A 27,636-nucleotide genomic window follows, 5' to 3' on the forward strand; every position below is an offset into this window, starting at 1 on the left:
GTTGGCTCTGCCAGGGCTTCCGCAATCTCGATTACCTCCGGCCCGCAATGGCTTAGGAAGTAAGCCCGTTTATGGTTATCAGGATCCCCTGTAGTTCGTTGGCTTTAGAAAGCTTTCAAACGGGTCATATATGTTCCCCATTTCTCCTTGCCGGGTTGTACGGTGCGGGTGGCGTGTTTGCCATTTCCGCTTTCTGCCCTGAGTTTGCTGGGTTGGAACTAGCGTGCTTCAGCTCGGTTCTGGTTCTCCTTAGCCTCGAGATCCCACCTTCGCCGCCAATGTTAAGTTCTGGAAGTAACGAGGCTGGAGACCAGGGTAGTGACAACAGCTCTTTAATATAGGGTGAACCCAGCAACAGGCTGGGGAAAAAATTGACTTGTGACCATTTTTCACACGGTGAGGTGATCAAAATTCGGACGCTTGGCTCATATTTATGACGGTTGCAGTGTTGTGGGGTCACGTGATCCCCTTTGGTGCAGAAGGCCAACTAGGCCACGCCCACCATGGCCACACCCACCCAGTAACCAGGCAGAGAACCCCTTGCTAAACATTTTTGAAGCCCACCCCTGGTTCCAATGTACATCTGTGTCCCAAGGCAGAGTTCGAAAAGGATCGCTTTGAGATGCCTCCGTCCAGAAAGCTTGGGACATGCTGAACTCTTGACTCTGTCTCCCCGCTGAGTGGCCACCGAAGGGCAGAGTAGCCTGTGTACTTATTCCCCAAATGAGCACGTTCTCGGGCAGCGGTGTAAATCCAGGGCGAGGCCTTTTCTCCTCCTCCTGACACCGACCTCTCCCTCGGCAGTCCAGCAGTTACAGAGGTGTTATAAATAGGACCTCCCGGAGACGATGTTTGGAGCTGGGGTTGGTTGGCTTCCCCTCTTTTCTCTCCCGCACTCTTGCTTGTCCCTCTCCGACGACAAGGGCCCAGCTGAGATTTCCTACCCTCTAATTTGGCCTTCTTCGGTCTAACCAACTGACGCCTAGTTGAAAAGACTTATGTTACTACATGGCCACAGAAGCCAGACCATCTCTCCGCCCGCCCGGTCCTGGAAGCCTCTCTGTGTCTCATCAGCAACTTCAATCCCCACCCTTTGAGGACGGGGTGTGTGTGTGTGGGGGGGCAACCTCATCCATCAAGCCGAAGAGGAGAGGAAGCCTTGGAGTAAACATAGAGCAGGGCCTCAACTCGGTAATCACTCACTCACGGCTTCCGCTTCCAGACCCTATAATTAGAAGTTCTTCTCTTTGGTTCTATTCCCCAGTTGACGCAAATTCCTCTTGTGGCTTGGCACCTCGTTTAGGGTGTGGGTTCGAGTTGATGGCCAGCCTGGAGTCTGGTTTAGTCTTCGGATGCTGCAGAAATAGCTCCGGAGCCACAAATCTACATCTGTGTAGCGTTTTCAACACCCCTTCCCTCTTTTCTCTCCCGCACTCTTGCTCGTCCCTCTCCGACGACAAGGGCCCAGCTGAGATTTCCTACCCTCTAATTTGGCCTTCTTCGGTCTAACCAACTGACGCCTAGTTGAAAAGACTTATGTTACTACATGGCCACAGAAGCCAGACCATCTCTCCGCCCGCCCGGTCCTGGAAGCCTCTCTGTGTCTCATCAGCAACTTCAATCCCCACCCTTTGAGGACGGGGTGTGTATGTGTGTGTGTGTGTGTGTGTGTGTGGGGCAACCTCATCCATCAAGCCGAAGAGGAGAGGAAGCCTTGGAGTAAACATAGAGCAGGGCCTCAACTCGGTAATCACTCACTCACGGCTTCCGCTTCCAGACCCTATAATTAGAAGTTCTTCTCTTTGGTTCTATTCCCCAGTTGACGCAAATTCCTCTTGTGGCTTGGCACCTCGTTTAGGGTGTGGGTTCGAGTTGATGGCCAGCCTGGAGTCTGGTTTAGTCTTCGGATGCTGCAGAAATAGCTCCGGAGCCACAAATCTACATCTGTGTCCCAAGGCAGAGTTCGAAAAGGATCGCTTTGAGATGCCTCCGTCCAGAAAGCTTGGGACATGCTGAACTCTTGACTCTGTCTCCCGCTGAGTGGCCACCGAAGGCAGAGTAGCCTGTGTACTTATTCCCCAAATGAGCACGTTCTCGGGCAGCGGTGTAAATCCAGGGCGAGGCCTTTTCTCCTCCTCCTGACACCGACCTCTCCCTCGGCAGTCCAGCAGTTACAGAGGTGTTATAAATAGGACCTCCCGGAGACGATGTTTGGAGCTGGGGTTGGTTGGCTTCCCTCTTTTCTCTCCCGCACTCTTGCTCGTCCCTCTCCGACGACAAGGGCCCAGCTGAGATTTCCTACCCTCTAATTTGGTCAATAATTTATCTTCCCATCTACAGGCGTCACCCCGCTGGCCAAGACTTGTGAAATGTGACACATCTACATTTTAAAAGAGCAATTCCTCCTTTGGCTCTAAGGAGCTTTTCCATCCATTAATAACAGGGAAAATTAATGTTCGGCCTGCAGTAAAACAGATTTCTACGGTTTTGAGTGTGTTCAGTTCCAGATTATTTTGGTTGCACCACAAGGCTAATCGTTCGACCTCTTGTCTATATGCGGATTCGTCATTGTCTCGAATGAGACCAATCACTGTTGTGTCATCTAGGTTGTGTCATTTAGGTAAGCAAATACCGTATATTTGAAACAATGACCCCCGCAAGTCATAGGTTTATTTATTTGATTTTTATCCCGCCTTTAACTACTTTATAACTCAAGGCAACAAACATACCTAATACTCTTTCCTCTTCCTATTATCCCCACAACAACCTTGTGGGGTGGACTGAGACGGAGTGACTTGCCCAAGGTCATCTGGCCAGCCTTCATGCTTAAGAAGGACTGGAACTTACCACCTCCTGATGACTGGCCCAAAGCATCCAACCGGCTTTCATATCTAAGGCAGGATTAGAACTCACTGTCTCCTGGTGATGGGTCCAAATCCACTGAAGCATTTGGGGAGGGTCCATTGCTTATATTTCTCAGATGTGGAAGCTGATACCTCCATTGTCAAAAGGTTGATCATAGCAGAAGTGAGAGATGTGTCCAGTAGATCAGCGGTTACCAACCGGTGGTCCGTGGACCACTGGTGGTCCATGAGAAAATTTTGGTGGTCCGCAGAAAAATTATTTTATATTTTATATTGCACTAAATCAGTCCTCACGTAGTCCTCAAACTATGGCCCCTGGGCCTGATACATGCCATGAATGTTTGTGTTGCTGCAGAGAATCCCCCCCTTCGGGGTCTTTTTGTGTGGGTCGGAGGGGGGGCAGAAATTCCAACTTGGGGTCTGCTTCAGCCTCCTGGTCACGTGATTTACATTTGAATGCTTGCCAAATGATTCACACTTATGACAGTTGCAGTGCCCCAGAATCATGCGATCCCCTTTTGTGAGCTTCTGACAAGCAAAGCCAATGGGGAAACTAGATTCAGTGAACAACCGTGTTGCTGACTTAAGAACTGCACCAAGTCACTTAACAAATATGGTGAGAAAAATCGTAAAATGGGGCGAAACTCACTTTACAAATGTCTCACGTAACAACATAAATTTTGGGCTCAGTTGCGGTCGTTAGTTGAGGACTAGTTGTATAAGTTCATTGCAGGCTTAAGCTCTCTCCAAGAATTTGAACTACTAATGGTCAAAGCAAATTGTTGGTCGATAAGAGTCCATGGAATTCAAGATGGACTGAACTTGGATCTCTTGTGGGCACAAAGGGACTCGAGACCAATGATGTGTTTGACCCCATCCTTCAGGCTCAGCCTGATCATCTCCTACACTGGGAGACCTTGGGCCAGCCACTTTCTCTCAGCCCTAGAAAGGAAGCAGTGGCAAACCACTTTGTGAAACAAATTGTCAAGAAAACAGCAAGGACTTGTCCAGGCATTTTCCAGGAATCGGAGATGGAAAGAGAGAAAAAAGGGCGGGGGGGGGAGGTTTGATGGGTAAGTCTTGGCATAAAGTCATTTGTTCCCTTGCAGTCCTTCTTAATGCCAACTCCTCAGGCTGCTATTTAAACTTGAGGCGTTTGAAAAGTGGTTTGGGATTTGGGTTTGGAGCCGGGTCGACGTGGAAACTTTTAGAAGAACTGTCTTATGCCGGCTTTGCTTTCTTGCAAAGGTGAAGCAACTCGTACGGCCGGGAGATTAAACCTGCTTCACGGCCGAAAAGCCCAACGTCCCAAGAAGTGCCCAGTTTTCTTCCTTGTAATTTGGTCAATAATTTATCTTCCCATCTACAGGCGTCACCCCCGCTGGCCAAGACTTGTGAAATGTGACACATCTACATTTTAAAAGAGCAATTCCTCCTTTGGCTCTAAGGGAGCTTTTCCATCCATTAATAACAGGGGAAATTAATGTTCGGCCTGCAGTAAAACAGATTAAACTGTGTGCCCCCCCCCACCCCGCCCCCGGAGGATGGCTGGCTGCACCTTTAACAGAGCCGAAATTCCTCTGGTTAGTTAAATGCGGCCTATTGAAATACGATGGTGGTCTAAGGTTAATCGTTAAAGAAATCTAAATTGGAATTTTCTTCCCTAGAAGTCTTTGCTCATTTATCAGAGTTTGTGGGGCAGGGGGGGGGGGAGAAACACCCTCGAAAAGACTGTTGAGGAGCCTCACAGATTTAATAGATTTAATAATGCTGTGTTTCGTTCGTATCACACGGTATAAAACTATCATCGTAATGAGATTGGCGTCAATGTGTCTTGGCAGAAATTGAAAGTCGATACCCTTTATTAAGGGTACAGGTTGTCCTTGACTTACGGCCACAGCTGAGCCCAAATTTTCTGTTGCCACATCAGGCAGTTGTTTAACTGAGATTTGCCTCATCTCACGACCTTCCTTGCCCTAGTTGTTAAGTGAATCACGGCAGGTTGTTCAGCTAGCAACACCGTCGTTCAATGAATCCGGCTTCCCATTGACTTTGTTTGGCCAAAGGGGATGACGTGACCCCTGGAACAGAACAAATGTCACAAAACATGCCAGTTGCCCAGCCTCTGAATTTTGATCACGTGACCATGGGAACGCTGCATCGGTCATAAGTATGAAAAATGGTCATAAGTCACTAATTTTTTTTCAATAGCCGTTGTAACTTTCAACAGTCACTAAGCAAATGGTTGTAAGTCAAAGGTTACCTATATGCAAATAATATTGTTCTGTCCTCCTTCATTTCCATCTGAGTGATGGCTTAATTAGCCAGCACTATCAGCTCTGGCAGTAGAATAGCGAGCGTATGACAAGTGTCTCTGTTATCTCCCTCAACGCCGATGAGTCACCTAGGAACAAACTTCAGCTCTTAGTTAATCAGTTGATTTGCCTGCTACGAAGAGGCACAGCATTTCTTGCTGCCTTTACATCCTGTGGGATGTGGCTCCATGACTCAGCACTTCCTAGGCCTGCCCCATCCCTGCTTCTGTTGTTCCCGCCTCCCCTGCCTACGAAACCTAGGGTCCAACCAAGCCTGATTGTCATCAGCTGGGTCTGAAGGCGTGGCCTGGGGGGGGGGAAAGAGTCAGGGGACGGAGGCCTCGTTATGTCTTCCACCTGGCCTGCCTCTGGCTCCTGGAGCTGAGCCAGGGAAGCCGGTGCTCCCGAGGTAAGTCCTGACAGCCCTTCCCCCTCACCTTCCAAGTCATTTTCTGGCAGGAGGCCCGGCTCAGGGGGCGCAGACACAACAAATATACATTTCTACCCTCCAACCTGTTATATGAATTCGTATGAATACTACATGAAGGGTTGTCACAGAGAAGAGGGGGTCCAGTCCAGGGGTCTCCAACCTTGGCAATTTTAAGACTTGTGGACTTCAACTCCCAGAATTCCTCAGCCAGCTTTGCTTTGCCAGCAAAGTTGCCTGAGGGATTCTGGGAGTTGAAGTCCACAAGTGTTAAAGTGGCCAAGGTTGAGACCCCTGTTCTAGTCCAACCCCAGCTTAGGAAGGAAACCTTATACCATTCCAGACACTTGGTTGTCCAATCTTTTCTTAAAGACTTCCAGTGTTGGAGCAGTCGCAACTTCTGGAGGCAGCTTCTGGTTGGATCGTCACACAGCAGTCTTGATGACCAAGGAATCTAATGTTTCTATTGAAAGTCTCGAAGGGAGCATATGTGCCAATGTCACCATTGCCTTTGCAGGCCTTCAAGGGCATGGAAAGTTCCTCAGGAAACACCCACAGTCCCTGAAATGACACTCAATGTCTTTGGAGGACTTCCAAGGACAGTGGGTGGCTATGTCTGTTCTTCTTTGTCTTATCTAGAGCAGGGATCTCCAACCTTGGTCCCTTTAAGACTTGTGGACTTCAACTCTCAGAGTTCCTCAGCCAGCTTTGCTGGCTGAGGGACTCTGGGAGTTGAAGTCCACAAGTCTTAAAGGGACCAAGGTTGGAGACCCCTGATCTAGAGTGTGCTACTTGTCTGGGTGGAGAAGTGGACAATGTAGCAAACACATAAATGTGCGTCTCAAAATGTGTTCAGGGTCCTCCCTTGCTAAGGGAGAAGGCCCGTCTTTATTCAGCTGAATAAACACATAAATCTTATTGATATTTCCAGGTGTGGGATTCAGCCAGTTCGGGAGAACCGGATGCTAATTTTACATCCGGTTCACCGAACTGGTCGTTGCAAGGACTGGCTGGACCCGCCCACCCCTCCCCTCCCCTCCCCTCCCAGGAGTCTCCACGCAGCCCGTTTTGGATGCCAGGTAAGTACAGCGCCCTTGTGGAGGCTCTGGGAAGGCGAAAAAGGGGCCTCCCGTAAGTCTGGAAACGGGCTGGTTTCCAGCCTCCGGAGGGCCTTTCGCCCTCCCAGAGGCTCGAGGAAAAGCCTCCAGAGTCTGGGAAGGGCAAAAAATGGGCCTCCCAGAAGTTCTGGAAGTCTGGAAAACGGGTCTCCTGGAAGTCTGGAAATGGGGCCGTTTCTGGCCACCAGAGGCCTCCGGAGCCTGGAGGAGGTCGGTTTTGCCCTCCCAGAGTCTCTAGGAAAGCCTCCGGAGCCTGGGGAGGGCGAGAAATGGGCCTCCGAGAAGTTCTGGAAGTCCGGAAACGGGGTCGTTTCCAGCCACCGGAGGGCCTCCGGACTCCGGGGGAGGCCATATTCGCCCTCCTGGGGACTTGAGGAAAACCTCCGGAGCTTGGGGAGGGCAAAAACGACCCCATCTACCATGGTGCAGGAGGCCAAGTTGTCCACGCCCACCATGGCCACGCCCACCCAGCAACTTGGCAGAGAACTGGGGAATCTGGGGAGAATCTGGGGCTGGGGGGCGACTTCTCGTTGCCAACAGAATTAATTTTGAGTACTTCCGTAACATCCAGAGATGATGAGGGGGTCCGGAGGCTAAATCGTACGATGAACGGCTAAGGGAACTAGCTGTTGTGTCTTGCCCGCTCTCACCGCAGCCGGGGCCTTCTTATCTGCTTCCGGACGCTGAGGAATGTCCTAGTATGCCTCCCGGCCCCAGCCCTGGCTCCATGCCCAGACAGGCTGAGGAGGAGGAAGCACCTCCTGGCCCCAGCCCTGGCTCCATGCCCAGGCAAACGGAGCAACTAGACCCCTCCCCCTCCCCCACAGCATGTGAGCCTGAGGGAGGTCAATTACCAACAGCTGCCGACTGGAGTGACCCTCGCTTCAGAAGAATTGATAGGCGGCGGCGTCAGAAGGAAGGGAGGGGCAGGCCTGGATAAGTGCTGAGTCATGGAGCCACACCCCATGGCCTATATAAAGGATCTGCTTTCTGGCATTCTCTGAGTCAGGCAAAGTCGAACATATCTTGCTGAAGTCACTTTCTGGTCTCCTGCCTGCCTTGAGGACTTTGCTAGGACTTTGGCAGAGCTGCAGAGGCACGCCTGATTCGGATTGCCCTGACCCGGCCGTCAGCGGAGGAGTGGGACACGACACTAGCAATGTTTAGCCCTAAGGAAGAAAAGACACGGCAGCTGCCTAGTCTTCCAACACTTGAAGGGCTGTCACAGAGAAGAGGAGGGTCAACCTATTCTCCAAAGCACCTGAAGGCAGGACAAGAAGCAATGGGTGGAAACTGGTCAGAGGGAGATCCAACCTGGAAGTAAAGAAAAATTTCCTGACATTGAGAACAATCAATCAATGCAACAGTTTGCCTCTGGAAGTTTTGGATGCCTCATTCCTGCAGGTTTTTAAATAAAGATTAGATCAGGGGTGTCAAACTCAAGGCCCAGGGACCGAATGCAGCCCCCGGGGTGTTTAGGTATGACCCACAGGGGCGCCCTTGAAATAGCGAAAGAGCCTCTGCCAGTGAAGATGGAGCTCAGGAGGGCCGTGGGCAGCCACAGGTGCCCTTTGATGTTGAGCTGGCCACGCCCACCCTGCCCACGTCCCCTGCCCCCCTCCCCCAGGTCAAATACAACCCTGATGCAGCCCTCAATGAAACTCTCGATTAGACAATCATTTGTCTGGGATGGTATACAGGTAATCCTGGACTTACAATCGTTCGTTTAGTGACCGTTAAAACTTATGATATTACTGGGGAAAAAAAATTGACTTGTGACCATTTTTCACACGGTGAGGTGATCAAAATTCGGACGCTTGGCTCATATTTATGACGGTTGCAGTGTTGTGGGGTCACGTGATCCCCTTTGGTGACCTGCTGACAAGCCAAGTCCATGGGGAAGCCAGGCTCATTTAACAACCGTCTTCCTCACTTAACAACCACAGTGATTCAACTTAACTATTCTGGCAAGGAAGGTCGAAAAATGGGGCAAAACTCTGAACTGTCTTGCTTAGCAAGGGAAATTTGTGGCGTGATTGTGGTCGTAAGTCGTAGGACTCCCTGTAAAGACTCCTTACTTGGGTGAACGGGTTGGAGTAGAAGACCTCCAAGGTCCATGGTTCCTGCCGGGATGGGCTGCTGGGGGGGTTCGCAGGGGTTCGGGAGAACTTCTAGCTAAGATTCTGTGCAGTTCGGAGAAACCCCCAAATCCCACTCCTGGCTGGCCATGCTCACCGCCACCCCTCCCAGGAGTCCCCATGCAGCCTGTTTTGGACGCAGGTAAGTGCCAGGCATGTAAAGAGGCTCAGGGAGGGCGAAAAACGGGTCTACCAGACGTTCAGGAAGAGGGCCTCTGGAGCCTGGGGAGGCTGTTTTCACCCTCCCGGAGGCTTGAGGAAAGCCTCCAGAGCCCGGGGAGGGCAAAAATGCCCCCCCTTTGGTGCAGAAGGCCAACTAGGCCACGCCCACCATGGCCACACCCACCCAGTAACCAGGCAGAGAACCCCTTGCTAAACATTTTTGAAGCCCACCCCTGGTTCCAATGTACATCTGTGTCCCAAGGCAGAGTTCGAAAAGGATCGCTTTGAGATGCCTCCGTCCAGAAAGCTTGGGACATGCTGAACTCTTGACTCTGTCTCCCCGCTGAGTGGCCACCGAAGGGCAGAGTAGCCTGTGTACTTATTCCCCAAATGAGCACGTTCTCGGGCAGCGGTGTAAATCCAGGGCGAGGCCTTTTCTCCTCCTCCTGACACCGACCTCTCCCTCGGCAGTCCAGCAGTTACAGAGGTGTTATAAATAGGACCTCCCGGAGACGATGTTTGGAGCTGGGGTTGGTTGGCTTCCCCTCTTTTCTCTCCCGCACTCTTGCTCGTCCCTCTCCGACGACAAGGGCCCAGCTGAGATTTCCTACCCTCTAATTTGGCCTTCTTCGGTCTAACCAACTGACGCCTAGTTGAAAAGACTTATGTTACTACATGGCCACAGAAGCCAGACCATCTCTCCGCCCGCCCGGTCCTGGAAGCCTCTCTGTGTCTCATCAGCAACTTCAATCCCCACCCTTTGAGGACGGGGTGTGTGTGTGTGGGGGGGCAACCTCATCCATCAAGCCGAAGAGGAGAGGAAGCCTTGGAGTAAACATAGAGCAGGGCCTCAACTCGGTAATCACTCACTCACGGCTTCCGCTTCCAGACCCTATAATTAGAAGTTCTTCTCTTTGGTTCTATTCCCCAGTTGACGCAAATTCCTCTTGTGGCTTGGCACCTCGTTTAGGGTGTGGGTTCGAGTTGATGGCCAGCCTGGAGTCTGGTTTAGTCTTCGGATGCTGCAGAAATAGCTCCGGAGCCACAAATCTACATCTGTGTAGCGTTTTCAACACCCCCTTCCCCTCTTTTATAAAGTTCTTTTCTGCGCCTCCATCCCCCATGCACCCCCAAGTTAAATACAGCTAACCTTCCACGCGCGAAGCAGCCGCTGAAATAAAAAGGAATCTGTAAATTAAATCAAGTCGATTGACTCCTTCTACCAAATGGGATATGTAGTGGGGATTTTGGGGTGGCGGGTGGGTCGGTGGGAAAGACATTGCGTTATCTTGTGCATCCACGAAAGGACTTTTTTTTGTTTGGCCTCCCAAAAGGAAAATTTCCATCTCTGGGGATTGAAGGGTAAAAATAAGAGCCACTTTCGAACGAGCCGCTAGCAAACGGCCTCGAACGTGTCCGTGCGAAAAAAGATTGACTCGGATCATACATCGGTACCGACTCATTTTCTTACACGGTGTGCGGAAGGCTCTAGGCTGGTTGCAGATGTTATTGGCTAGGTTGGAACGAATGCTCTTTTGGGGAGGGGTGGAATTAAGGAAGAAAAGAGATTGAATTTGGATGAGTCCAGGGGTGAAATGTAAAATGTGTTACTACCGGTTCTGTGGGTGTGGCTTGGTGGAGGGGTGTTAATGTGACTGGGTTGTTTTTTTTTTCACTTTTAAAAGCATTTTTTCTTCAGCCGAAGAGGTTGTAAAAAAAAGGCTTTTAAATAGCTCTGATGATCCCAGCTGAGTTGCCTGATCATCAGAGGCTTTTCTTTTAAAAGCATTTTTTTTTTGCCTTTAAAAGAAAAAAAAAGCCTCTGACGATCAGGCAACTCAGCTGGGATCATCAGAGCCTTTTAAAAGCATTTTTTTCTACAACCTTTTCGGCTGAAGAGGTTGTAAAAAAAATGCTTTTAAAAGGCTCTGCCAATCCCAGCTGAGCTGCGCGATCATCAGAGGCTTTTTTTTTTTACTTTAAAAAGCTTTTTTTTTTGGCCGAAGAGAAAATGCTTTTAAAACTTAAAAAAAAAACCCCTCTGATGATTGCGTGGCTCAGCTGGGCATGGGGGGGAGGCAGGGATTTTTGCTACTGGTTCTCCGAACCCCCGCCGCCATTGCTACCGGATTGGGTGATCCGGTCCGAACCGGGAGCATTTCACCCCTGGATGAGTCCCTTCATCACCATGTCAGAAGAAGAAGAATGTGGGGTTCCAACTCAAGCTGGGCCTGCACAAGAATGAATAAAAATGAGATCCAGTCAGCTGCGAGGAAAGAAGTCATATCTATTCCCAAAAGCCAAACAGTTTGTAGAGCTGGCTGAGGAATTCTGGGAGCTGAAATCCACAAGTCTTAAAGTTGCCAAGGTTGGGGACCCCTGCTTTACAGCCCTCTGTAAGCAGTTTTACAGAGTCAGCGTCTTGCCCCCAACAATCTGGGTCCTCAGGATGTAAGTTATTTTTTTTTTTTTTACATTTATATCCCGCCCTTCTCCGAAGACTCAGGGCGGCTTACAGTGTGTAAGGCAATAGTCTCATTCTATTTGTATATTTTTTTTTACAAAGTCAACTTATTGCCCCCCCAACAATCTGGGTCCTCATTTTACCTACCTTATAAAGGATGGAAGGCTGAGTCAACCTTGGGCCTGGTGGGACTTGAATCTGCAGTAATTGCAGGCTATTGTGTTCTAATAACAGGCTTCTTACCAGCCTGAGCTATCACGGTCCCCTTATTTATCTAGTTATCTAGATAACTTTTATCTAGTTATCTTATTTACCTTAGTTATCTAGCGCACATATCGATGTAACAACAGGGAAAAAGAAAAAGATCCATACAATTAGAACAAAAATATATTAGACAGAGGTCGCAAGACTCAGCTGTTATTTCACAAAAATGTTCCCTTGGTGCTAAATGCCATAACTCTGGTTCTTGGTTATTTGCTTGCAAACATTTCGCCAGGGCTCCTTGGTGCTCTCTGAGCTTGCTTGTTTTCTTGCAGAAGTTTCATTACCCAAATTGGTAACGTCATCAGGGCTAGTGACGTCACCCTAGTTACCTACTAGCACTGATGATGTTACCTAGTTTGGGTAATGAAACCTCCGCAAGAAAACAAGCAAGCTCAGAGAGCACCAAGGACCCCTTCGTGTCAACCCTGAGCTACAAAGATTCTCCTTTATTAGACATTTCATTATCAGATTAAATAATATTATCTGTGCTCTTAGCACCCGCAATCACTGATGTTGTTACCTTGTCTGGTAATGAAACGTCTGCAAGCAAACCACCAAGCTCAGAGAGCATCAGAGGCTCCACACCTCAATTTCTGAACTACAGGTATTCTCTGTTGTGTCTCGTCCGATCTCACCACCACAGCCGGGGTCTGCTTATCTGCTTCCGAACGCTGAAGAATGTCCTAGCATGCCTCCCGGCCCCAGCCCTGGCTCCATGCCCAGACAGGCTGAGGAGGAGGGGGCACCTCCCGGCCCCAGCCCTGGCTCCATGCCCAGACAGGCTGAAGAGGAGGAAGTATCTCCAGCCCCCAGCTCTGGCTCCATGCCCAGGCAAACGGAGCAACTAGACCCCTCCCCCTCCTCCACAGCATGTGAGCCTGAGGAAGGTCTATTACCAACAGCTGCCGATTGGAGTGACCCTCGCTTCAGAAGAATTGATAGGCGGCGGCGTCAGAAGGAAGGGAGGGGCAGGCCTGGATAAGTGCTGAGTCATGGAGCCACACCCCATGGCCTATATAAAGGATCTGCTTTCTGGCAGTCTCTGAGTCAGGCAAAGTCTAAACATATCTTGCTGAAGTCACTTGCTGGTCTCCTGCCTGCCCTGAGGACTTTACTAGGAGTTTGGCAGAGCTGCAGAGGCACCCCTGATTCGGATTTCCCTGACCCGGCCGTCAGCGGAGGAGTGAGACACGACATTCTCTTCTTTTGCTACCATAAATTCATCAAGGGAAAATTGGTACTTCAGCTAAAGGTTGACTCTGGTTTGATGGATGGAATTTCCGAACATGGCAAGATTTGATCTTTGGCTCCATCATTCTATACACAAGGCCCATGGGCCGGATGCAGCCCGTGATGTGGTTGGATCTGGCCCACAGGGCCATCCTGGAAAATATAAGGAGCTGGTATGCATAGCTTTGGCCCTGTCTACCCAATGCGAAGAGGAAACATGCCAACAGTTTGGGAAGTGATGTCAAGCTGGCCACGCCCTCCCAGTTGGCCACACCAGAGGTGGGTTTCAGCAGGTTCTGACCAGTTCTGAAGAACCGGTAGCGGAAATTTTGAGTAGTTCAGAGAACCGGTAGTAAAAATTCTGACTGGCTCCGCCCCTATCTATTCTCTGCCTCCCGAGTCCCAGCTGATCAGGAGGAAATGGGGATTTTGCAGTAACCTTCCCCTGCCACGCCCACCAAGCCATACTCACAGAACTGGTAGTAAAATTTTTTGAAACCCACCGCTGGGCCACACCCAGTGAGTGGTATCAAGCTGGCCACACCCACCCAGTCGGCCATGCCCCCCTGCTCCTCCCCCCCCCCCCGCGAGGTCAACCACAACCCTGATGTAGCCCTCAATGAAATTGAGCTTGACATCCGTGTTCTATACTATGTGGGGTTGTCGATGCTCAGAGGTCTACAGATTGCAACTTATTTGTTACTGCTATCATATCGTATGTGAATAGGCCTTTAATTGTCCCCTCGTGCAGTTCTTTTCCTTGAAGTATATGTTGTTGTTGTTAGTTGTGAAGTCATGTCCGACCCATCGCGACCCCATGGACAACGTTCCTCCAGGCCTTCCTGTCCTCCACCATCCTCTGGAGTCCATTTAAGCTCATGCCGTCTGCTTCAGTGACTCCATCCAGCCACCTCATTCTCTATCATCCCCTTCTTCTTTTGCCCTCCATCGTTCCCAGCATCAGGCTCTTCTCCAGTGAGTCCTTCTTTCTCATTAGGTGGCCAAAGTATTTCAGTTTCATCTTCAGGATCTGGCCTTCTAAAGAGCAGTCAGGGTTGATCTCCTCTAGGACTGACAGGTTGGATGGCCTTGCAGTCCAAGGGACTCGCAGGAATCTTCTCCAGCACCAGAGTTCAAAGGCCTCCATTCTTTGGCGCTCAGCCTTTCTTATGGTCCAACCTTCACAGCCATATATAGGAAGGTTTAAAAAGGCATCTGGAAGAAAACACCAAGTTGGTTTCAGGTAACTGTGATTCATGTAGCAGGAAGGGGGTATTCATTCAATCGGTGACTTATACCAATAGTGTGCATTTTTTCTTCTAACAAGGCGCATATTCCATCACGAGTAATTTGTTAGAAGCAGCCTAGTAGGGGGGAAATGAAGCAAATAATGAGACTAGCAAGAGCCATACATGGGCACAAAATACCTATATTTTTTTCAATAGTTTCCTGTTGAGGAGGCTTCCGGGTGAGAACCTATGGCAGGCTGGACATCCCTGCCAGCGTCTCTATGAGCAGGGACAGCGCCATGGTGAAGATTGGAAGCCGGCAAAAAATGTTCCGGCGGATGAAATTCTCTCTCTGGAGAAGGAGAGGTTGGGAGATCGCCCACTCGCACTCTAGATAGCTATGCTTATGAGGAAGCCATAGGAATTGAGTTTCTTGTGGTCGACTGTGGGTTGAGCGGCCTGCGAACGGAGAGATTACCATCACACTCAAAACCACTGTGTAGCCTTTATGGACATTTGACCCAAATTATTTTATTACAATTAATTTATGACTTAAGAGCGATCTTTCGACAAGCAGGAAAGAACACTTGGTAAGTTGCCTTTTTTTTTTTAATTTGGAATTTCTATCTTCGACTTAAAAGCCAAAATGTTTAAATGGAGGAGATGACCAGGCTGTGCCCGAGGGAGAGGTCAAGCAGGTCATCAGTCTTGAGTCTCTTCATTCCCACAAGAGATCTACTGTATGTCTAGCCCACCTTGAGTCTTGGCTACTGCTCATGTGCTTTGACTTTTAGTCATTTAGATTCTTGTAGAGAGGGTTAGCAAGCAATAAACTTCCTATTCATTTGAACCACCTTGACTCCCTATTTCCTGCACTTTTTTTGCTCGGCTTCCAATCTTCACCATGGTGCTGTCCCTGCTCATAGAGACGCTGGCAGGGATGTCCAGGATTGTGATTTAAGAAAGTTTTAAACGGATAAAGAAGACAGTGATTTTTAGAAAACATAATACTTTTTTTTTCTTTGACGTAACTACCTTTTAAAAATAGAAAAATTAACTAGACATAACATAACATAACATAACATAACATAACATAACATAACATAACATAACATAACATAATATAACATAACATCAGAGTTGGAAGGGACCTTGGAGGCCTTCTAGTCCAACCCCCTGCCCAGGCAGGAAACCCTACACCATCTCAGTCAGATGGTTATCCAACATTTTCTTAAAAGTTTCCAGTGTTGGAGCATTCACAACTTCTGAAGGCAAGTCGTTCCACTTATTAATTGTTCTAACTGTCAGGAAATTTCTCCTTAGTTCTAAGTTGCTTCTTTCTTTGATCCGTTTCCACCCATTGCTTCTTGTTCTACCCTCAGGTGCTTTGGAGAACAGCCCAACTCCCTCTTCTTTGTGGCAGCCCCTGAGATATTGGAACACAGCTATCATGTCTCCCCTAGTCCTTCTTTTTATTAAACTAGACATACCCAGTTCCTGCAACCGTTCTTCATATGTTTTATCCTCCAGTCCCCTAATCATCTTTGTTGCTCTTCTCTGCACTCTTTCCAGAGTCTCAACATCTTTTTTACATCGTGGCGACCAAAACTGGATGCAATATTCCAAGTGTGGCCTTACCAAGGCATTATAAAGACAAACAGGCTGGACCTTCATGAGAATGAGAATGCTGACTGCTTATTATTAAGGAAAGTAGATAATTGATGGATTTTACAAAATACGATAAGGGTAGTATGAGCCAGACTGTGTGATTGCACCTACGGAGAGTTAATTGGGACGAAAATATTAAAAGACAGAAACAAGCAAAACAAGGAAAAAAGAGGAGAAAAGCTTGCTTTTTACTTAATTTTCCTTTTTACTTGCTTTTTACATACTACTTTCACCTTGGGGTCATAAATATTACAATGGCAACTGTAGGAGGAGTGGCAGAATCCAGGGACAGAGTCAAAAGAGGGATCAGGCTAGAATCCCCTACGTAGGAACAAATAGATTAAATCCAACTCCTCTTCAATTCCGTTGACCCTTCTCTGGCACCAAAACAGTGGTGTAAATTTAGCTGGGTGAATTCCTGTGCGTAGGCCATGAATAGCAATAAATTCAATTTCATTGGAAATTCATGTGTGGTCCTGGTCTTTCCTGCCTGACTTGCAATCAAAGAAAAATAGGCGAAGGAAGGAGAGGTTCATTAGAACAACTTTACAGATAAGGGCATCGCCCCAGATTTACTGTTTGAGGAAGTTGGTAAAAGGAGGAGGCCAGGTGTGGTTCTAAGATCACAGGTTATCCTTTGGATCAGAGGTGTTAAACTTCAAGGCCTGGGGGCCAGATCCGGCCCGCAGAGTGCTTAGATCTGGCCTGCGGGGCTACCCTGAAAACAGCGAAGGACTGGCCCGCAGTGCCTTTCTGTCCAAAATGTGGACTTCTTCAAAAGGGTGGCCTTTGTCTTCTAAATACAGATGGACTGCTGAATCTTGTCCTGATGGGTTTTGTTCTCCTATGTTGCGCCACGCGCTTGTGAAGTGGCTGTTTTGTTTCCCCAATGAAGAGAACAGCACATGGCTCACTGCACTGTACTGCATATACCATGTTTTTAAAAAAAATTATTTATTTATTTATTTTTATTTGCATTTATATCCCGCCCTTCTCCGAAGACTCAGGGCGCTTACACTATGTTAGCAATAGTCTTCATTCTATTTGTATATTTATACGCAAAGTCAACTTATTGCCCCCCCCCAACAATCTGGGTCCTCATTTTACCTACCTTATAAAGGATGGAAGGCTGAGTCAACCTTGGGCCTGGTGGGACTAGAACCTGCAGTAATTGCAGGCAGCTGTGTTAATAACAGACTGCATTAGTCTGTTGAGCCACAAGAGGCCCTGTTGCTCAGTTTGAGTCTAGGTGGACACTCCCTGGTCTTGCCTTCCTCCGCTGGAGACTATGGATCCCCCCCCAGCTCTGTCCGGGCCAACACAGGTGCCGCCAACACAAGTGACATCAAGCTGGCCATGCTCACCCTGGCTATGCCCACTCCCGGGCTCCCCGAGGTGAAACACAACCCTAATGCGGCCCTCAGTGAAATTGAGTTTGACACCCCTGCTTTAGATCGCTGGTCCCTCAATGTCACTCATACATTACCTTACCATTGGTAGTCCCAAAGGTTCTTCTGTCTCCTTCCCCACTTCAGACCCACGAGCTGGCCTTCAGCCAGTGGATTCACGGCTCTTATCAGTCTTGGCAGAGAAATCGCAGCTGCCTGCCAAAGTTCAAACAAATGACTCACGTAGCAAGACTTTCTTTTTGAAACGGTTCAGCTAAATTTTTGCTTCCCGTGGAGTGAGAGCAGTCCCAAAGCTCCTTACATATCCTGTGGGGTGGGGCTCCTGCCCCACTCTTCCCTTTGATGACGCCGCCTCTCTAATCTTCTGAAGCGCGGGTCAATCCAAGCTTGATTATTATTATTGTCAGCTGGGTCTGAAGGCGTAGCCTGGGGAAGGGAGGAATCAGGGGATGTTGGCCTCATTACGTCCTCCGACTGGCCTGGTTCTGGCTCCTGGAGCCGAGCCAAAGGAATCAGTGCTCCCGAGGTAAGCCTTACCAGCCCTTCCCCCTCACTCTCGGAGTCCCTTTCGGGCATGGGGCCAGGTTCCGGGGCTGGAGTCACAACAAAGGTGCTTTTTCAAGAGGCAACTGGACTTCCTTTGTTTTTCCTTGAAGATGTCTTTGCTTCTCGTCCAAGAAGCTTCTTCAATTCTGATCGAATGGGGAAGGATATATTCCTTGCAGTCATCTGGTCATTGGCACTCTCTCTGAGAGCCGCTGAGGCCACTTCGAGGTCACCTGAATCAGAATACAGATAGGTGTAGAAGCTTTTTGGAACTGCCGAAAGGACTGTGGTGTGGACAGGTGGAGAATCTCCATAGACATTGACACCATGAGTTACCTCAATGTCCCCACTCTTGAGTTAGATCCTGTCTGTCAGTTTCTTCCTCGTAGTAGCCCTCAACATCAACTTCAACCCCACTCCCCCGCGTTAGACATCGGTCCACCACCTTCAGTGTTGCTACTGACCCGATGGCAGCTTCCCTTTTTTTTTGTTGTTTTAATCAATCATTTAGGTTTATCAGGCTGTCCAAATTGACACTAACTCTGGATGACATAACCAATAAAAACACACAGAAGAGCCTTTCCCGGTGCTAAGTTGAAGATGCCAGGAAAAACATCGGAGGGTAGGAAAGTAGAAGCTTCAAATGTCTACGGAGATTCTCGGCCATCCAGGTCGTGGTTTTGTCCCAAAGGTGCTCTTTTTTTTTTCTTTTTCCCCAAGAGGCAACTGGACTTTCTTGGTTTTCCTTTGAAGACGTTTCGCTTCTCGTCCAAGAAGCTTCTTCAACTCCCGACTGGATGGTGGGGCCTGCCTGTATCTTTTAAATGCAGATGGACTGCTGAAGGAGAACAAACCCATCGGGACAAGATTCAGCCGTCCACCTGCATTTAAAAGACACAGGCCACTCTTTCGAAGACAGCAAAGTCCACATTTTGGACGGAGGGGACCGGTGGGTTTGAAAGAGGGGTCAAAGAGGCCATCTGTGTCCAAATTGAATAGCCCTCCCTCAACAGAGGGAGAGGGATACCACATCATCTATCTTTGGTCCACAACACTGCAGTTCCAAGAAGGCTCCACACCCATTTGTGCCACTCAGGTGACCCTGAAGATAAACACAGATAAAGCTCCAGGTGGCCTCAAAGACTCTCTAAAAAGGATCCAAATGACCAAGCTGTCTGCAAGGAGTATAAATCCTTCCATTCCCCACCATCCCTTCAGAGCTGAAGAAGCTTCTTGGATGAGAAGCGAAATGTCTTCAAAGAAAAACCGAAAAGTCCCCGTTGCCTCTTGAAAACAGCACCTTTGGGACAAGAGTTTTAAATGTGAATTAAAATCATGCTTTGTGGTCAGAGCAATTAGATGCAGCATTATTATTATTTTGCAAGTCCTTTCTATTCCTTCTTTTAAAATCCAGCTTTTTTTTTTTTAATACACAGGATTAATGGCTTCTTTTCTTAGAAATCCATTCTTTCCTTCTAGGCCGCCATGGATGGCTCACTATCTGGGATCTTAGAGATTCTTGGTCCTTTAACATCGGCAGTTCCAAACTGACTACCTATAAATTTTCTTAGTAAATATCTGTAATTGCTCAGGTATATGTTATAGAATAGAATAGAATAGAATAGAATAGAATAGAATAGAATAGAATAGAATAGAATAGAATAGAATAGAATTGAATTTTTTATTGGCCAAGTGTGATTGGACACACAAGGAATTTGCCTTGGTGCATATGCTCTCAGTGTACATAAAAGAAAAGATACCTTCCATCAAGGTACAACATTTACAACACAAATGATGGTCAATATATCAATATAAATCATAAGGATTGCCAGCAACAAAGTTACAGTCATACAGTCATAAGTGGAAAGAGATTGGTGATGGGAACTATGAGAAGATTAATAGTAGTGCAGATTTAGTAAATGATTTGACAGTATTGAGGGAATTATTTGTTTAGCAGAGTGATGGCCTTCGGGAAAAAACTGTCCTTGTGTCTAGTTGTTCTGGTGTGCAATGCTCTATAGTGTCATTTTGAGGATAGGAGTTGAAACAGTTTGTGTCCAGGATGTGAGGGATCTGTAAATATTTTCACGGCCCCTTTTTGACTCGTGCAGTATACGGGTCCTCAATGGAAGGCAGGTTGGTAGCAATTGTTTTCACTGCAGTTCTAATAATCCTCTGAAGTCTGTGTCTGTCTTGTTGGGTTGCAGAACCAAACCAGACAGTTATAGAGGTGCAGATGACAGACTCAATAATTCCTCTGTAGAACTGGATCAGCAGCTCCTTGGGCAGTTTGAGCTTACTGAGTTGGCGCAGAAAGAACATTCTTTGTTGTCCTTTTTTGATGATGTTATTTACTTTGTAATTCCAAAAAAGGAAATGAACCAGGTTTATAGGTTTTTTTCCCCTGAATAGAATGAGAGCACGCCAAATATAATTTGCATCCGTGCGCAAAAGAGCATGTTTGATTTCAGCTGTTCTACAACTTCAGCTGCATTTGATTGACAGCCTGCCCGTTTCTCTTAATTTCTATGGATAAGCTAAAATCCCATTTTGTTGCCTAGGAAACAACATTGATATGGATGGATCTAGTAGTTTCATTAAAAGACCCCATTTCTTGCCTCTCAACTGTCTCAGATTAGAATAAAATAGTATAACAGAGTTGGAGGGGACCTTGGAGGTCTTCTAGTCCAACCCCCTACTTAGGCAGGAGACCCTATATACTATTTCAGACAAATGTTTGTCCAAACTTCCAGTGTTGGAGCATTCACAACTTCTGGAGGCAGGTAGTTCCACTGATTAATTGTTCTAACTGTCAGGAAATTTCTCTTTAGTTCTAAGTTGCTTCTCTCCTTGATGAGTTTCCACCCGTTGCTTCTTGTTCTACCCTCAGGTGCTTTGGAGAACAGCCCAACTCCCTCTTCTTTGTGGCAACCCCTGAGATACTGGAATACTGCTATCATGTCACCCTTAGTCCTTCTTTTCATTAAACTAGACATGCCCAGTTCCAGCAACCGTTCAGATTCAATCTATAAATTTCATTTTAATATATGCCGACTAGTGTACATTCGAAGTGACAATAAGGTTATTTTAAGTCTTATTCTAACTCTAAAAAATCGATTGTCTTTGTCCTATTCCTAACTTAAGGCACATTTCACCATTAATTATATACACCAAGGGTGGGCAATTATGGCCCCTTTACGACCTTGGACCTCAACTCCCTGAATTCCACATTGCCTCAGGAATTCTGGGAGTTGAAGTTCACAGGTCATAAAGGGGCCATTGTTGCCCACCCCTGATACAGATCCTCCCTTCCATTTATATAGGTACCGTCCTCACCTTACAACCATTTCTTTAGTGACTGTCTGAAGTGAACAGTGGCACTAAAAAAGTGACCATTTTTTGTACTTACAGCCTGTGCAGCATCCCCACAGTCACACGATCAAAATTCGGATGCTTGGCAACGGACTCATATTTACGACGGTTGCAGCGTCCCTGGGTCACGTGATCCCTTTTGCGACCTTGTGACGAGCACAGGGAAGCCAGATTCACTTAACAACTGTGTTACTGACTGAACAACTGCAGTGATTCATCTAAAAATGCAGCAAGAGGGGTCGTAAAATGGGGCAAAGCTCACTTAGCAACTGTCTCCGCTTACTAACTTCAGGCTCAATTGTGGTCGTAAGTTGAGAACTACCTGTACACAATGCAGAATGTCACAATGGGAATTTAGGGGATGGAAAAAAAACCTTTGGAAAATGTTTGATATTGATATTGTAGCCGTAATTATTTTACCTGCCAAACATGTTTGGAATTGTCAGACATTCTCAAATTCTTCTGGCTAGAAATTTCCCCCTATTTTTAATCCTATCTTAGTAATGTTTTGAAGGACATCAAACGTCCTATCCCCAAAATTGTTTTCCTCCAGGTTTTCTTTCTTTCTTCCATTTTGCTTAGGCCAAACCTAAGCTTGCGCCCATATGGACATGATCTTTTTTTTAAAAATGAAAGGACTGAAATGCCTGCCTGGTGGGTGGCATTCCAGCATGGCGGCCCTGAAGTGGGTGCAGTTTTTTTAAACGGTCTGCCAAACTCAGCGTGAAGCACTTTGCAAATGGAAAGTAATGCCCGGACAAACTTCCTGTGGTTTACCAACGAGTAAAAAGAAGCAGCAGGTCTTGGCAGATTCACCAAACCCCTTGGCAGTAATGAAGGAACATACTTCATTAACTGGTTGTACCGGTGTGTGGGTAGTATGTGAGAATTATCCCCGGGCTAGCTCAATGCATAAAATCTCTACTGTCAGCCATTTACAAGGTGTCTACTTCCAAGTCTGCCCTTTCTTCATTGCCTGGTCCATCATGGAAAGCCTGCGCTTTATAGAACCGTGATGTTGTAACCAAGGCCCAAGTAGTGATTACTAAACACAATTCAGTCCTCATTTTATTAAAACAGCTGAGAATTAATTCATTCTCAGCTTCGTCCAAAACAAAATTCTTACAGTCCTTCGGCCTTATCACCAACCTTTGATGTCTTTGGCAACCTGCCAAAGGCTTTTCTTGGCAAAAACTCCACAAAGTTCAAGAGACGCTGACAAGAAGCACGGGAATCAACATTGCTTTTCTACAAAGAACCCAACAGCTCGTTGCTGCTCTTTAAGCCTTATGGGAGGGGCCAATCATCTCCTGGCCTTACTCCTGAGTCGTCCTTTTTGCTTCAGCTGCTCTTGCTTTCTGGCAGCTCTTCCCAACAGGCTCCTCCTGTTCCTCTGCCTCTCTGCTGTCTGCCTCTGGAGGCTCCGGAGTCTGTGCATCACTCCCAGATGGCCCTGGCCCCATCTCTGCCCCCCGACGCAGAGCCCTCATCTGGGCCTTCCCCTGACTCCAGAACTGGCCCATTCTCCTCCCCAGCCGCCTCACTGTCCGACTACGTCCACAGGCTGCTGGCGGACCACAACACGTGATGGCAAACCCATACAACGCATGCCCAAAGTGGCACGCAGAGTCATCTCTCCTGGCACGTGCAGCATCACCCATTCTTCTCCCGGGTTTCTGGCACGCATGCGCACGCGATAATCGGCTGGCCATTTTGCCTGCGGCGGTGCCGGAAATTAGAAGAGCAGGTCTTCCGTTTTTCTGCGCGATCATGCGCTCCGGCCAGCTGCATGCCAGAAACCCAGAAGAGTAGCTGGATGAAACCGGAAGTTCAGTAGCTGAAACCGGAAGTTTATTTTCGGGCGGGCGCATGCGCCCTGGGCAGCTCCTCTTCCGGGTTGCGGCTCAGGCGCACGCGGGTGAAGTGCGAGCGTGCGCAAGCGCTCCCTTTTCGGCACTCGGTGCCGAAAAATTTCACCGTCACTGTTATGGAGGATTCTAAGAATCGTCGTAAATTCTGCTATGGGTTGGAGAGGGCAGGTAAATGTACATAGAATATAGAACACAGACTAATAGAATTGGAATCTCCAAACTTCCCTTAACAGGCACTGCTGGGCAGTGTTTCTCTTACTAACTTGCCTATCATGATGGATGTTATTGAGGAAGTTCTTGGATTTAGCTCAAAAACAAAAACAAAAAATCCCTTGGCTTCCATGGCTGTGGCTATTTTGACTGGAGCTTATGGGAGCTGTAGTCCAAGTTCATTTGAAGACATCCAGCTGTCCTTGCTCAGGTAGCCTGGGAGATGTGCTGCTGCCAAGCAGTGAATTTTATTTTTATTTTATTTTTAAAAAGTCAGTCTTGGCCGCAGCATGAAGTTGTACAGGACTCGGGCCAATAAATCATCTACAAAGCTTTCTGTGTTTGCAGCTTTCACATTTTATAAAGGTCTAACGGGTGTGCTATTTCTTCTCTCGTACTCCCACTTCATTCCCTTCACAAAAGGAGTTAGGCCTGCAAGCTTTAAATCAGCTTTATTAGGGTTTTTTTTCTTCCTTTTTTTGTATCCCTGCATTCCCTTACTGGAGAGAAGCTCATTTAACATAATGGCTCTTAACTTCTGAGTAAATATACCTCATAAATGAGAACGAGGGAACGACCCCTCCTTTGAGCAAGTTGCAGAAGATTCCCAACGATTTGCAAAGAAAGATAGTTTCTGGGTTATCCCCTTCATTATTATATGTCGGGGAAAGGATACTGCACAACCTTGACTTACAATCATTCTTTTAGTGACCGTTGGATTACAGGAGCGCTGAAAACAAAGTGGACTTACGACTTTTTCACACTTACAACCGTTGCACCCTCCCCAGGATCAAAGTTTAAAAGACTTGGCAACTGGCATGTACTTATGACGGTTGCAATGTCCCAGGGTCATGTGATCCCTTTTGCGACCTTCTGACAAGCAAAGTCAATGGGGAAGACAGATGGGGGGGGAATATTGGGACTCTAGAGCAGGGGTCTCCAACCTTGGTCCCTTTAAGACTTGTGGACTTCAACTCCCAGAGTCCCTCAGCCAGCAAAGCTGGCTGAGGAACTCTGGGAGTTGAAGTCCACAAGTCTTAAAGGGACCAAGGTTGGAGACCCCTGCTCTAGAGCAGGGGTGTCAAACTCAAGGCCCAGGGGCCGGATCCAATCCAAAGGGTGCTTAGATCTGGCCCACGGAGCTGCCCTGGAAACAGCGAAGGACCGGCCTGTGGTGCCTCTGCCAGCGAAAACAGAGCTGGGGTAAGGCTGCATGTGGCCCTCCTGAGCTCTGATTTTGCTGGCAGAGGGTTGCAGGAGGCCGTCGCAGCCGGAAATGGAGCTCAGAAGCCCGTTTTTGCTAATAGAGCACTCGGGCCGCCACCCGGCGCCCCCAACCCGAGCGATGTCGAACTGGCCACATCCACCCTGGCCATGCCACACACACACACACCCCGGGCCCACGAGTCAAACACAACCCTGATGCAGCCCTCAATGAAATCGAGTTGGACACCCCTGCTCTAGAAAGAGTGCAGAGAAGAGCAACCAAGAGGATGAGGGGACGGGAGGCTACAACATATGAAGAACGGTTGCAGGAACTGGGTATGTCTAGTTTAATAAAAAGAAGGACTAGGGGAGACACGATAGCAGTCTTCCAATATCTCAGGGGTTGCCACAAAGAAGAGGGAGTCGGGCTGTTCTCCAAAGCACCTGAAGGCAGGACAAGAAGCAATGGGTGGAAACTAATCAAGGAGAGAAGTAACTTAGAACTAAGGAGAAATTTCCTGACAGTTAGAACAATTAAACAATGTAATGGTTTGCCTTTAGAGATTGTGTGATTTTCAAGAAGAGATTGGACAGCCATTTGTCTGAAATAGTATATAGGGTCTCCTGCTTGATCAGGGGGTTGTACTAAAAGACCTCCAAGCTCCCTTCCAACTCTGTTGTTCTATTCTATTCTATTCTATTCTATTCTATTCTATTCTATTCTATTCTATTCTATCCTATCCTATCCTATCCTATCCTATCCTAACCTATCCTATCCACAACCGTGTTACAAACGGCAGTGATTTGGCTAACAGCTTTATTATTTATTTATTTATTTACATTTATATCCCGCCCTTCTCCGAAGACTCAGGGCGGCTTACAGCTGTAGCAAGAAAGGTCCTAAGGTGAGGCAAAACTCACGTAACAAACTTAGCCCCAGAAATGTTGGCTTCAACTGTGGTCATAAGCGGAGGACTACCTCTCGTACGAACAGTGGAATTAAAATACCTTTTTCAAGTTTCCTTTAGTTTCCTTTATTGTCATTGCACGTGGTACAACGAAATCAGATGCCTTCTTCAGTGTACATTACAACTATAAAAATAAAAACACAAACGTACATCCTTTACATTGCTTACAATTGAAATTGAAAACCCGATATTGTACCATACCGTAGATATCAATAGGGTTATTGTATTTTATACCAGGGCTCTCCAACCTTGGCAACTTTAAGCCTGGAGGGCTTTGCTGGCTGGGGGATTCTGGGAGTTGAAGTTCTCCAGGCTTAAAGTTGCCAAGGCTGGAGACCCCTGTTTTATACCGTATTATAAAGAGAAAAAAAAACCCTTACGCCAATGATTTAAAAGAAGATTTCTGTTCATGTTCCTTTTCTTTTTCCCCATAAGTTGGAGCGGAACCGATTGCACATCAACACAGCCATGTGCTTTATTTCTCACATGTCCACCTTTCTCTCTTTCTTCCCTCCCCATTCAGGCATGCTCCTGGTCACAGCAGACACCCTGGGCCACGATTTCCACATCTTCCAAATCCTCACCCACCCCTGGTCGTCTTCTCAAAGCGCCGTCCATCATTTGTACACGTTACACCGCGGGGAGACCGAAGCCAAAGTAAGTGGCCGAAGGAGGGTGGGCGGGAAGCAGGAGGCTTCTGTCTCAAATTGGCAAGGCGGTTGGAGATTCATCGTGGGTGTCCGTGAAAACTGCTGGTCTCGCAGTCAAGTCAGAGGAAGGCCACTTAGCAAAGAGTTCATATGTTTCTGTAAACGATTCATCTGTGTGTGGTTTCTTTCTTTCTTTCTTTTTTTTTTTTTCTGGTTTTAAACGAGGATAAAAGGCGGCTGCATTCGATCTTAAATCAAGGAGCCAACAGTTTTGCCAAATATTATGAGCCACGGTGGCGCAGTGGTTAGAGTCCAGTACTGCAGGCTACTTTCTGCTGACTGCCGGCTGACTGCGATTTGGCAGTTCGAATCTCACCAGGCTCAAGGTTGATTAAGCCTTCCATCCTTCCGAGGTCGGTCAAATGAGGGCCCAGATTGTTGGGGGCAAGAGGCTGACTCTGTAAACTGCTTAGAGAGGGCTGGAAAACACTGTTTGTTTGTTTGTTTATTTATTTATTTATTTATTTATTTATTTATTTATTTATTTATTTATTCATTTATTCATTTATTTATTAATCATACTTTTATACCGCACCATCTCCCGTAGGACTCAGGGCGGTTCACAGGCATATTAAAAAACAATATAATAAATAAGCATTAAAAACCCAATTAAAACTAAATATTATCATAGCCAAATCACGAAAAACGGTAAAAACCCATTAAAAAACCCTTAAAATTTAGTTAAAACATTTTATTCTTAGGCTAGTCCAGCGCGCTGAAATAATAAAGTCTTCAGTTCACGTCTGAAGGTCCAGAGGTCAGGGAGTTGTCGTAATCCCGGAGGAAGCTCGTTCCACAGGGCTGGTGCCGCCACAGAGAAGGCCCTCCCCCTGGGGGTCGCCAACCTACATTGTTTGGTCGACGGCACCCTGAGGAGGCCCACTCTGGGAGCGCACAGGTCGTTGGGAGGCAATCGGTGGCAGAAGGCGGTCTCGAAGGTATCCCGGTCCTAAAGTGAAGCGTTATATAAGTCTAAGTGTTATTGTCAGGAGTTCAGTCCTGACTGATTCAAGGTCAACTCAGCCTTCCATCCAGTGGTGGGATTCAGCCAGTTCGCACCACTTCGACAGAACCGGTTGTTAACTTTTTGAACAGTTGGTGAATTGGTTGTTGGAAGAAATCATTAGGGCAGAGAACCAGTTGTTAAATTATTTGAATCCCACCACTGCTTCCATCCTTTCCGAGGTGGGTAAAATGAGGACCCAGATTATTGGGGGAAAGACGCTGACTCTGCAAAACCACTTAAAGAGGACTGTAAAGCACTGTGAAGCGGTATATAAGTCTAAGAGCTATTGCTGTTGCTGGAAAACTGCCCACTGCCAGGAGTTCGATTCTGATTGGCTCAAGGTCGACTCAGCCGTCCATCCTTTCCAAGGTGGGTAAAATGAGGACCCAGATTGTTGGGGGAAAGACGCTGACTCTGCAAAACCACTTCAAGAGCACTGTGAAGCGTTATATAAGTCTA

At 47.5% G+C, this 27,636-nt stretch overlaps 1 protein-coding gene across 7 annotated transcripts in view; it reads left to right on the plus strand.

The window, feature by feature from the left end:
* The window catches only part of BCAS3 (BCAS3 microtubule associated cell migration factor), an 846,545-nt gene that overhangs the window by 207,904 nt on the left and 611,005 nt on the right, over nucleotides 1-27,636 (plus strand). For all 7 annotated transcript variants that reach the window (XM_058164101.1, XM_058164100.1, XM_058164098.1 and 4 more), the window contains one exon: nucleotides 25,985-26,118. In XM_058164101.1, coding sequence (XP_058020084.1) covers nucleotides 25,985-26,118 — 134 coding nt within the window. The remainder of the gene's footprint in view (nucleotides 1-25,984; nucleotides 26,119-27,636) is intronic.

The sequence above is a fragment of the Ahaetulla prasina genome, chromosome 1 (assembly GCF_028640845.1).
Source record: "Ahaetulla prasina isolate Xishuangbanna chromosome 1, ASM2864084v1, whole genome shotgun sequence".
In the NCBI taxonomy this organism is placed as follows: domain Eukaryota; kingdom Metazoa; phylum Chordata; class Lepidosauria; order Squamata; family Colubridae; genus Ahaetulla; species Ahaetulla prasina.